Source organism: Camellia sinensis, chromosome 5 (assembly GCF_055761805.1).
Source record: "Camellia sinensis isolate YWXY chromosome 5, ASM5576180v1, whole genome shotgun sequence".
Taxonomy (NCBI): Eukaryota; Viridiplantae; Streptophyta; class Magnoliopsida; order Ericales; family Theaceae; genus Camellia; species Camellia sinensis.
The window spans coordinates 80227441-80240913 of record NC_138965.1 but is presented as its reverse complement, the minus strand read 5'-3'; the positions used below and the strand labels follow the sequence as shown (position 1 = coordinate 80240913).

General features: G+C 34.4%; 1 protein-coding gene across 1 annotated transcript; it reads right to left on the bottom strand.

Annotated features, from left to right (window-relative positions):
• On the bottom strand, nucleotides 1–483 carry LOC145791488 (uncharacterized). The gene has a single exon (XM_082871843.1). It carries the CDS (start codon nucleotides 481–483, stop codon nucleotides 1–3), a length of 483 nt encoding a protein of 160 aa, XP_082727969.1.
• Between the last annotated feature and the right edge of the window lie 12990 nt (nucleotides 484–13473).

The window sequence follows — 13473 nt, the reverse complement described above, 5'->3', positions numbered from 1 at the left end:
TTAGAGTGTGCCATCTTTTTTCTTCACAAACAATACATGTGCACCCCATGATGATGTACTCAGCTGAATAAACCCCTTGTCAAGTAATTCTTGCAACTGAATGTTCGATTCTTTCATTTCAGTAGTAGACACATGATATGGAGTTTTGGATATAGGTTGAGTACTCGGTACTACATCAATAGCAAATTCAATTTCTCTATCAATCAGTTGTCCTGGTAACTCTTGTGAAAACAAATCAGGAAAATCTCTTACTACAGAAATGCTATCCAAGGTGATGTTCATGGTTTGATCATTTATCATACTACACAAGTACCCCTGACATCCCTTACTAATTACTTTACGGCCTTTCATAACAGATATTAAGTATGGTGGGGGAATTATACCCTTACCCTCAAAATAAAATTCATTTTGACCTGGAGGTCGAAATACCACTTGCTTAGATGCACAATCAATGGTTGCATAATACTTAAATAGCCAGTCCATAGAGGATCAATGGTTGCATAATTCATGAAATTAATCCATATAGGATGATGAATTTACCAAATTGTAAGACCATTTGCATGTAATTGGAAGAAATGAGAATGAATCATCAAAAGTGTAGTGAGATTGAGTGAATTGTGTACATGCATGCATAATTTTTTACTTTTGAACTTAGTTTCTTCAAAATTCATACATGCATGGGCCTTACTTGGGTTATATCTTGAAGTTCTATATGCTTTCACACTCAACATTTCATATAAACTTGTTTTGGAAAGAAAAGAGTTGAGTTTGTTATATGCATGTCAAGAACATGATGTTTCGAGCTTTGTTTTGAAGAATTGGAAAAGATTTGAGATCATGGTTTCATAATTTCCAAAGGTATATGTTTTATAAAGTGTTTCTAAGCTTTTGAGACCAACCATACAACTCCAAACAAAAATCTGGAAAACCCAGAATTCGCACAGTTCACTCGAGCGAATGAACCGTGGCTTGAGCGAACATGAAAGGCATCCAGTATTTTTACAGACATTTGGCCATTGGCTCGAGCGACCAAGTGTGTGCTTGAGCGAACCCACTTTTGTTTAGCGCTTGGCTCGAGTGACTATCGAACAATCGTCAAGCGTAAAAACTGAGCATCCAGTACTTTTGCAGTCTTTACAGACGGCTTGAGCGACCAAGTGTGCGCTCGAACGAACCCTTTGCATATTATTGGACTACTGGAGCAACCTAGTGTGCGCTCGAGTGAAGACCCTAGCTTTAGCAATTTTTGACTAATTCTTCTATGTTCATATTTACTTCCTCATGATCATTTAGGCATTCTTAAGCCTAATTTGAACATCCTTAATCATGAAATAGGCTAGAAACACATGTAAGAGAATAATTAAGATACATTACTCGTTTTGAATATGTGCTTCAATGTGTATTGGTGTTATGTGATTTTTGTAGGTGGATGTTCAGGGCCTAGTATTGATCTAACCCACTGTGAGTAATGTCTTTATAAAGCTATGTTCGAAATGTATTTGGAATTTGTTCAAAACTGGTATTTTGAATTCTATTTTGCTATTTATGAATGAATGTCCTTTTTGAAATGTATTCGTGACATCTTTTAGTGAGACCCTCACTCGGGAAAAACAATACCATGGCCTATTGATTGATAGACCCTTACTTGGGGGAAACAATACCATGGCCCATTGGCCTTCGCCTAGGGAAAACAATACCGTGGCCCATTAGATTAATTGAAACACAAAGATCACTGATGTTAGACCTTAAAGGTCCACATTGAATTATTGATTGACCCATTGAGGTCCCATTGGATTGACCCTAGTGGTCTTATTGGCGTCGGCACATTGCTTATTGAACTCTATTGGATGTACCACGTACATTCATTGATTGTTAATTGCTATTGCAAGAAAGGGATTGAAATGATTGAATTCTATCAAATCGCTTATTGATTTTGTTATATTGTTTGAAAATGGGAGATATGATTGTAATTGTTGGACTTCATTCATATAAACTTTTATATTGACTAGGGTCAATCCAATGGGACCCTAGAGTTCAATAAGCAATGTGTCGAAGCCAATAGGGCCACTAGGGTCAATCCATTAGGACTTTAATGGGTCAACCAATAATTCAATGTGGACCTTTAAGGTCTAACATTAGAGATATTTGTGTTTCAATTAATCCAATAGGCCATGGTATTGTTTCCTTCAGGCAAGGGCCAATGGGCCATGGTATTGTTTCCTCCAGGCAAGGGCCTATCAATCAATGGGCCACGGTATTGTTTCCCCCAGGCGAGGGCCTCACTAAAGGATGCGACAAATACATTCAAAAAGGACATTTATTCATAAATAGCAAAATAGAATTCAAAATACCAATTGAACAAATTCTAAATACATTTCGAACATATCTTTATAAAGACATTACTCACAGTGGGTTAGATTGATACTAGGCCCTGGACGTCCACATGGTGGCCAAACATGAAAAAGGGATTGCCGATTACAACTCCAAATGCCTTCATGAAAAAGGAGACATTACTCACAGTGGGTTATACGAACACTATTTGGGTTATAGTTGATAGATTGACAAAGTCTACTCACTTCCTTGTTGTGAAAACTTCTTGCAATGCATATAGACTTGCTACAATTTATATCGATGAAATTATTCGATTACATGGAGTTCTAGTGTCTATAGTTTCAAATAAAGATCTTAAATTCGTTTCTAGATCTTGGAAGAGTTTGCAACAGGCAATGGGCACTGAATTGAGATTCAACACCGCCTTTCATTTACAAACTGATGGGTAGACCGAAAGAACAATTCAAACGCTGGAAGATATGCTCTGTATGTGTGTTCTTGAAGTTGGGAAACTTACTTGCCGTTGACAGAGTTTGCATATAACAACAATTTCCATGCTAATATCAGTATGGCACCGTATGAGGCATTGCATGGAAGAAGATGTAAGTCTCCAATTTGTTGGACAGAGGTTGGTGATAGAGCATTATATGGGTTTGAACTTGTGCAGGAAACAACTGAGAATATAAAGATCATCGAACAGAGGCTCAAGACTGCCCAGAGCCGGCAGAAAAGCCATGTTGATCGAAGAAGGCGGGATTTAGAATATAAAGTGGAGAACATGTGTTCATCAAGGTAACACCAATGAAAGGGAAAACAAGGTTTGTCAAAAAGGGGAAGTTAACTCCGCGTTACATTGGGCCGTTCCAGATTCTTGACATACTTGGCCTTGTTGCTTACCGTATTGTTTTACTGCCGGAAATGGAGCAAATGCACAACGTTTTCCATGTATCAATGCTTCACGAGTATCTTAGAGATCCGTTTCATGCAATTGACTACCACTGAATAGCCCTAGATGAAGACATCAAATACGAGGAATGGCCAGTACAGATTATTGACCGACAAGTAAAGCAACTGAGGAATAAATCTATTTCAATGGTGAAAATGGAGTGGAAAGAACATTATGGAAAAGAGGCTACATGGGAAAAAGAGGAAGAAATGTAGCAATGGTAGCCATATTTGTTTTCGAATGGACGAAACTTAAGTTTGGAGGGCCAAACTTCTTAGGGGGGGGGGGAGGGAAGACTGTAACGAACTCGACCTTCGCACTATTTTTTTCCATAATATTTTATAAGCATAAATTGCATACTTATGTGTTTATTTCATACTTATCTGTTTCTTTGTGAGATATCTATTTAATTATCGACTTAGAATTCAAAATTGAGAACCCTAATGATTTTATAAACCAAAATTAGTTGATTCAATAGACTAGTTGGAATATTTAGCAGCATATGGCAAGTTTGATTAAAATTTGATTTGGATCAAAATAATTAGAATAATTAAGTATAATTGATTAGACTCAAGCCCACTTAATTAGTCATAACCACATTTAATTAGCCTAACACTAATCACCCTATATATATGCTTAATCAAGCTTAGAAGCTCATTTTGAACAACTTTTGAGTTGAGAATTTGAGAGCTAGAGTGAGATTTCAATATCTTAGAGAGAGAGAGAGAGAGAGAGAGAGAGAGAGAAGGAGAGTTCAAGGGGGTTCAAGAATTGAATAGGATTAGCATAGCTAAGGTCTAATTCAAGTTCTAGGTATGCTTTTTGGCCATAATTCATAAAATTAATCCATATAGGATGATGATTTCACCAAATTGTAGGACCATTTGCATGTAATTGGAAGAAATGAGAATGAATCATCAAGAGTGAGTGAGTTTGAGTGAATTGTGTACATGTATGCATAATTCTTTACTTTTGAACTTAGTTTCTTCAAAATTCATACATGCACGGGCCTTAATTAGGTTATATCTTGAAGTTCTTCACGGTTTTACACTCAATATTTCATATAAACATGTTTTGGAAAGAAAATAGTTGAGTTTGTTACATGCATGTCTAGAAGCTTTGTTTTGAAGAATTGGAAAAGATTTGAGATCATGGTTTCATAATTTCCAAAGGTATATGTTTAATAAAGTGTTTCTAAGCATTTGAGACCAACCATACAAGTTTTGAACATGAGAGCGTTGGTTTTGAACTCCAAACACAAATCTAGAAAACCCAGAATTCGCATAGTTCGCTCAAACGATGGAACCGTGGCTCGAGCGAACATGGAAGGCATCCATTTGTTTTTTACAGACATTTGGCCGTTGGATCAAGTGACCAAGTGTGTGCTCGAGCGAACCCACTTTTGTTCAATGCTTGGCTCAAGCAACTATCGAGCTTAAAAACCGAGCATCCAGTACTTTTGTAGTTTATAGATGCTTGAGCGACCAAGTGTGCGCTTGAGCGAACCCTTTGCATATTGTTGGACCGCTCAAGCAACCTAGTGTGCGCTCAAGCAAGGCCCTATTTTTAGCAATTTTTGATTGGTATCAATCTAAGTGACTATCGATCTAACCAAGTCTGTGCTCAAGCGAACCCACTTTTGTTCAGCACTTGGCTCGAGCGACTATCGAGTGTAAAAACTGACCATCCAGTACTTTTGTAGTCTTTACAGATGGCTCGAGCGACCAAGTGTGCGCTCAAGCGAACCCTTTGCATATTGTTGGACCGCTCGAGCAACCTAGTGTACGCTCAAGCGAAGGCCCTGTTTTCTGCAATTTTTGACTAACTCATCTAAGTTCATATTTACATCCTCATGACTATTTAGGCATTCTTAAGCCTAATTTGAACATCCTTAATCATGAAATCGGCTAGAAACACATGTAAGAGAATAATTAAGATACATTACTCGTTTTGAATATGTGCTTCAATGTGTATTGGTGTTATGTGATTTTTGCAGGTGGATGTTCAGGGCCTAGTATCGATCTAACCCACTGTGAGTAATGTCTTTATAAAGCTATGTTCGAAATCTATTTGGAATTTGTTCAAAACTAGTATTTTGAATTCTATTTTGCTATTTATGAATGAATGTCCTTTTTGAAATGTATTCGTGACATCCTTTAGTGAGGCCCTCACTCGGGGAAAACAATACCATGGCCTATTGATTGATAGACCCTTATTTGGGGGAAACAATACCATGTCCCATTGGCCTTCGCCCGAGGAAAACAATATCGCGGCCCATTGGATTAATTGAAACATAGAGATCTTTAATGTTAGACCTTAAAGGTCCACATTGAATTATTGATTGATTCGTTGAGGTCCCAATGGATTGACCCTAGCGGTCCTATTGGCTTCGGTACATTGGTTATTGAACTCTATTGGATGTACCACGTAAATTGATTGATTGTTAATTGCTATTGCAAGAAAGGGATTGGCATGATTGAATTCTATTGAATCACTTATTGATATTGTTATATTGTTTGAAAATGGGAGATTTGATTGTAATTGTTGGACTTTCATTCATGTGAATCTTTATACTGATATAATTCACTGGGATCCAGCTCACCCCTCTCCCTTATATATATGTAGGTGAGCAAGTAGAACGTCAAGTTTAAGGCCGCCTCGGTGTCTACCCTTTTGAAGCCTTTTGGAAGTGCCTTCGTGAAGAGGCGAACTTGGACTCGAGAGGAGTCAAGCATTGTCAACCCAACTTTTGTCTTGTTTGTTTTTGTTTCTTTGGATGATTTTGCAACTTGTATGTATGATGTTGGGTGAGAAGTTTGACTTTGGACTGTTGTATATAAGTTGTATGAAGTTAAAGTTGGTCTTTACTACTTATGATTTGGGCATGTATGCACTGCTCAATGGTTTGTTACTGTATTATGCTTTTATTTTTGTGAAGCCCCATTATTATATTACACTTGCTTTGACTTTGAGGCTGAAGGTAATCCAGGATTACTGGCCGGTCACGACCTGAGTGTCTAGAGGCGGGCTAGGGTCGTGACATTATGTCTTGATAGATTTTTATTTTGGACCTCAATGTTTTTTTTAGCCAAATATCATATTAAAATGCATTTTATTAAATTATTAATCTAATTCAAATGTCATATCCACCCAAACAAATATGATCTTATTAAAATGGAAAATTCGGCAATACACCCCCTTGAAAAGGTATATCATATGCACCCTTAATTATGTCATCTTTTTAGTTATAACTAATTTTCTTCTTTAGTTATAACATTTTTTTTTAAATTTTGACTCGTGAGATCTTTGGTTATGTCTAATGTGATGTTTACAATTTTAATCATTAAAGTATTCATTAGTTATTATTTTAGTATTTTAAGTTTCAATTTTGTCATTTCGCCCTTCAAAGTTGTCAACTTTGAAAATTAAAATGAAAAAATTTAAAACTTGAGGGATTAAAATGACAAGAAATGCATACTTTAGGGATTAAAACTGTCTTTTATACATATTGTTTTTATCAATGTAGACGGATGTTAGACTTAGGATCGAATTGACTCAAATTAATATTTTTGAGGACCAAAATGACAAAATTGAAACTTAAGGGACTAAAATGAAAAATAATGTATATTTTAGGGTCTAAAGCTGTCTTTTACCCTAAATGATAAAGTGAATAAATAGTGGCGTGATTCTAGTAGACATGAGGGTGTGTACAATATGTAAGTTATGATACTTGTGGCGTTGATTGCTTCAAATGTCATAACTAATTCATTTTAAATCATAACTAAAAAAAATATGAGTTATAACTAAGCGCCACATAAGGTATAACTAAAGACATTTTCAATCATAGCTAAAATAATAATCATAATAGATCATAAAAAATATCACAATCAGTCATAACCAACTCATAACTAACAACTATTATAAGTCATAACCAAATACTACAAGTAGCATAATTGGGGCATATGATACATCTCAAGAGGGTTATGTATTATAAAATTTTCCTGAATAGTGAATTTTATGATAAGGATGTATCATAATTTTAAGGTAATTTTGTAATTGAAAAACAATCTCGGTATGGTTTGGAGTTTTTATAAATATATTTTTTTTTTGAATTTTCAATACGTATTTTTTTATATTATTTTTAGTGAACGTTTTTAATTTTTTTAATCTTTTTTTAGATTTATTTAATCTAGATACACTTAAAAAATATAAAATTTGTGAAAAAATCTATAAAAATTTACTAAATACAAAAAATATAAAAATTAGTACATTTTTGCAATTTTTTTATATTTTATATTTATTGATTTTTTTAAAAGATTTTTTCATAAAGATTTTACTTTTTAAGTGTATTTATATTAAGTGAATCTAAAATGTAAAAAAAAAAAAAAATTGATTAAAATATTGCAAAAGTTCACTAGTAATATTTGCAAAGCGACCCCCGAAAGAATAATCCAGACTATTCAAGAAGAATCACAGTAATTCCCTAATCCTAACGAAATAGGATCATTATCACTGGCTCGTTGTGTGAAAAGACAGCGCAATTTTTGTTATGTCGAAACATAAATGTTAGAGATTGAATGAGGGAGTTTCTAAGTATATTTTCTAATTGACTCTCTACATCCATCACTACAAGAGTTTCTTCATAGCTTATAAATATTAAAATCCATGGCATGAATATAAATTGAATGTATAAGGAATGATATGATCACTTGATAGTGACTTTTAGGGTTCTCACTTGATAATTGATTCATAGTAGCTTATTTTATTATATTTTATGATTATTATTATTGTGACATCTCAAAAAATGTCACCTGGTACAACTATATTATTATTCATTTTTAAATATTTATCCTAAGCTTTGCCTTTGTTACATGCCTACTTAAATCATGATTGGCTAAGAATTGGAAGTGTGAAGCATGCCTTAATAAAACAAACCTAATAATATAATTATTTAAAAATGAGTTTGCAAGTGTAGGTTTATATAGAGTTTTTTGGGTGAATAGGTTAATATAGAGGTTTGAACATGGAAACCCTTATGTCTGTATTAAGAGTTAGGGAATGACTTTTAGGGTGAATTTAGTTAGTTTTGAGTTGCCCTATTCACAATCAAAGAGCTTAAAGATCTTAAATTAATGTGCTCGTCATTTTAATACTATATGTTATTTTGCTAAACAGGATTAATGTTAATTAAGTAGGATTAGTAGACCTTAATTGTGATTAATTAAACTAAGCAAGATTAAGTTAAACCTTCATTAATTAGAGACTAACCTTAATTAATTATAACTAAGATTGATTAATTAAACTAATGATGAAGATTAAGGAACTTGGTGAAGAAGAAGCATGCACCTTTTCTTTTGTTTCAATCCAACTTTTGTCCTACCTAGCCTCTTGTCTTACCTCTTAACAAAACCAAATCAAGGAATTGAAGGGAGAAAAATCTACTGGGGGAGAAAGGAGCTAGAAGAAAGGAGAAAGAAAGAGAAAAGAGAAAGAGTTTCACGAATTTAACCAAAAACTCATCCTTTAATTAATCTAAGGTAAGGTTTCAACCCAAAATCTTGTAGTAAACCTACCATCTAAGGTTGAGAAGAAATTAGGATTCAATTGAGTTAATAAGGAAGAAATAAAGAAAAGAATAGAAAAGTGAAAGAATAGGTTGAACAAGCTAGATGGCTAGGTTTTCACCATTTTGATCTTGATTTTGATGTTCTTATTGCATAGAAAGCAAAACCCTCATGTTCTTTTATGATTTTCAAGAGTTTTGGCAAGGTTAAATTCAAATTTTGGAACAAACAAGAAAAGTTTAGAAAAGAAAATAGATTTTTGAAAATGTGTTGTGAAAATCATGTTTTGATTCGGTTTGAATCTTGAATTCTTGCATACAAATGTTTTTCCATGGATTTTCTATCATTAATGTCACGACCCAAACCTGTCCCTATATGTTTAGCTTCATGTCTGGCCAGTAATCATAGATTACCTACGACCTCTATGAACAAAACATCCTTAGTTTAATTTGCGGGGCTTAGCAGAAGTACAATGAGACTAAAAAATAATCCATTGAGTGCTTATATGAAAAGACCTCATATTATAGCTGTGCTACCATTCTTATGTACATACATCATAAAGGTTTTAAACATCTAATTCATACATCAAACTCGACAATTCATAATTAAACAAAAACCCCATTATACAACGTTAAAGTTCTATAACGAGATTGCAAAAAAAAAAAGAAAAAAGAAAAAAGGGGTTTAACTTGCTTGGCTCCACATGAGCCTAACTTGCTTCACTTTGGAAGTTCTCCAAAAGGTTGACACGGGGTAGACTTTGAGGCTTTCCCTAACTTTGGTGTTCAACTTGCTCACCTATATATATATAAATAGTGAGTTAGGGCCCAGTGAGTAATAAAAGAATAAAGAGGTTATATGAATGAAGTTCAATAACATTTCAAATATCAATTTCCAATTCTATTCGAATCTAGATATCAATAGCCATTTCAATAAATTTACGTGGCACATCCAATAGAGTAACAATGCATCAATGACAATGGGACCACAAGGGTCATTCAAGGGGACCACGATGGATCATTCAATATTCCATATTCAATGTGACCACATGGGTCTAACATCAGAGATCTCTGTGTTTCAATTAATCCAATGGGCCATTGTATTATTTCCCCTGCTCGAGGGCCAATGGGCCATGGTATTGTTTTCCCTAGGCAAGGGTCAATGGGCCATGGTATTATTTCCCCCAGGCAAGGGCCAATGGGCCATGGTATTGTTTCCTCTAGGCAAGGGCCTCACTAAAGAATGCCACGATTACAATTTCAAAACGAAACTTCATTCATTATGAGAAAATAACGTTTCAATAAACCATTCCATTAATCATATATCGATTTTGAGAACAATAAAAGTTTCGAAAATAAATATAACTTGAACATATCTTTATAAAGTTACTACTCATAGTGGGTTAAGTCAGTGCCTTGAACATCTACCTAAACAAAACAAATAACAAACACACAATTGAAGCACCACTCAATATCCATTTCACTTTAATTTAACTCTCTTAATGTGTTTCTAACTCATTCCATGGTTATATGAGTCCAATTGGTACCTAAGAATACTTGAAATGATATGAGGATGCAAGTATGCACTTAAAAGAGTTAGTCAAAATTTGCTGAAAACAGGGTCTTCGCTCAGGAGCAACTTTGGTCACTCAAACGGTTTGCAAAACTCTGCAAAAGTATTGGTTGCTCGATTTTTATGCTCGATGGTTGCTCGAGCGCACACTTTGTCACTTGAGCCACCGTGCAATTGTCTGCAAAACAACTAGGAGCTTGCATTTTACGCTCGAGCGACACTTTCTTCACTTGAGCAATCTGCTTGAGTTCTGGAATTTCCAAAATTGAGTTTGAAGCTCAAAACATGAATTCCAAGTTCCAAAGCATGCAAATTTGGTACAAAAACAAAGAAAAACATTGTAGAATATGAAAACATAGTCAATTTGAAACCAATTACTCAAAATCATGAACCAAATTCCCAAAATCAAGCTTAAACCATGAAGTTGAAACCATGCAAGAGATGAACTCTTTAATCTCTTTGTAAAACTTGACCAAATGATATGAAAAGTGTAAAAACATGAAGAATTCTTCAAATAAATGTGTGAGGGTTCCATGCATGTAGAAAATTTCATGGAATTCAAATTGGTGATTCATGCATGCATGTATACAATCATGCTCAATTCTTCCATAATCAAGATGATTAGCATATACCTTCTAAATTCATGCAAATGGTCTCAAAGCTGGGTGAATTCATCTCCCATGTGGATTATTTACACGGGTTGAGTGTTTCCATACCTAGAGTTGAATTCAAGTGTTATCTTGCTTAATTCTCCAAGTCTTTCTCCAATCTCCTGCAAATTCTCCTTGTTCTCTCTCTAAGTTGAGGTATTTCTCTCCCTCTCAACAATCTCAGCCCATGTGTTGTAAAATATGAGCTCAAAATAGGCCTTATGTAAGGTGTAATTAGCTTAGGCTAATTAAGCTTGCTTAGGACTAATTAATCTCACTTAATTCTAATGAATTCTAATCAATTATTCTAATTATTTTGATCCGAATCAAATTTCAATTAAAGTTTCCATAAAATTCTAAATATTCTAGTTAGCCTATTGGGCTAGTCAATTTCGGTTTTTGAAGCTGTTTGGGCTTTCAATTTTCGATTCTAAATCAATAAGTAAACAAATATTCCATGTATCAACAGATAATCATGAAATTGAGCATGCAATTACACATTCAATCAAACAACCATGCAACTAAGTTCATTAAAATACTATAATATAATAATATGGAGGTCGGGATCGTCACAATTAATTTATGTTTTGAGACTTGAACTATCATGATTTGAAGCTTTGGGTGAAAGAAATGGATGAAAAACACAACACCAAGAACACATAATAACTCATTTTGCTTGCTTGAAACCGCTCACGTGGCTAGACATGCTGCATAAGTGGATTGAAATTACACTGTCGATGGTAGTCATTGCCTTAATCCGCCCGAGCGGATTTGGCTGTACATTTACCTAATTTTATCCTTTTTGCTCGTTTTGATGTTCCACACCTCATTATACTCTCTTGTGACCTAAAATAGGATTGAATAAGGCTTAGAGACCAACTTAAAGTAAGAGTAGTTAAGAAAAAAAAATCAAAGTTAAGTTGACACATTCGTTTCTCATTTTGCTATATCGATGTTTGTATGTTTGTTTGTGTAAGTCAAGCATTTTGAAGGAAAAACCCTTATTCAAGAGCCATTTGTGAGTAGTAGTGTAGTATGTTTGATAAACTATGATTTGAATGCAAAACCTATTCTATGTTTGTGAAAGCTATACTATTGTTTTACTATGAATGAACGTCATATACTCTTGTATCATATATGAAGATGCCGCCTTTGGAATATGCCTTTGTGATTGGGAAATCATGCCAATAACCTCATGCTAACTGAGCTACTCTTTCCATCTACACTACTAACTGAGCTCCTTTTGCCACCTTCGTGTGGGTCTTGATGTTCTCGAAGTCCTTGAAATGTTCATCTCTATGTAATTGTTTGCAAGTTAAGTTTTGTGTTATCATGCTCAAGTTAAGCTATATGTTCAAGCTATGATTTTATGCTATGTTTTATAAAGCTCATTGGTGTTCATTCATTTACCACTTTACTATATTACTATTCATTGAATAATGGCTCACCCCTCTCTCTTATATATGTGTAGGTGATGGCGAGCTCAATTATGAAGAGAAGTTAGATTATAAAGTGGTCTTGTATATTTTGTTGATTTTGCAAGGTTTTGTTATAAGTAATGTACTTTTGTTAAATGAATAACAATACATGATAACAATCTACAAGGAATGTGTGCTTTCATTTCATATATTTATACACTGCTTTGAATGAATGTTTCAAACGGACTCAATATAAGAAAATAATGGCTTCCGCAATTGATAATGAAAAAATTGCCCCAATAATCATACGAGTTCAACTTGTTTTGTAATTTAGGTCTTTGGTGGTCCGTGAGCTCCCAGTTATCTCTTTGATAGTCAGTGCAACTAGGGGATACTAATACATGAGCAAATGTGTTATTTTTGCGTTATTGCTTATGAAATGTGCAAGGGATTTATAGTTTTTAGGGTGTTTTAATTTTGTACCTCGCTTTGGCGGGGTTTGTTATAGTGTCACGACCCCATCCTTCCCTAAAAGAGATAGTAGTTATGACTAGTCAGTAGTGCTTGACTATCGAAGGCCTAGAAAGACAAGACAAGACTAGACCGAAATATTGAGGGTTACGCGGAAACATCTGTCCATTAATTACCAATAGTCCATTAAGAGCATGTGCATATGTCATATGAAAACAAAACAAGCACACTTCTTATTCATTATCTTATAAATTTACAGTCCAATAACAAAAAGAAAAGAACAACATTTACAAATACACATTAAACAAAGACCAGAACTTATACACAATAGTAACATCTCTAGACCTGCGCTTCCAAAAGTACAAAAGAAAACAAAATAAAAAGACTTCTAACTCGTCCCCTCTTCTTGAACCTGCTCTTCTTCATGACCTACATACATATAGGGGAGAGGGGTGAGCTAGAGCCTAGTGAATAGCAATATAGTAAAGTGGTAATGAATAAACATTGATAAGCTTTATTAA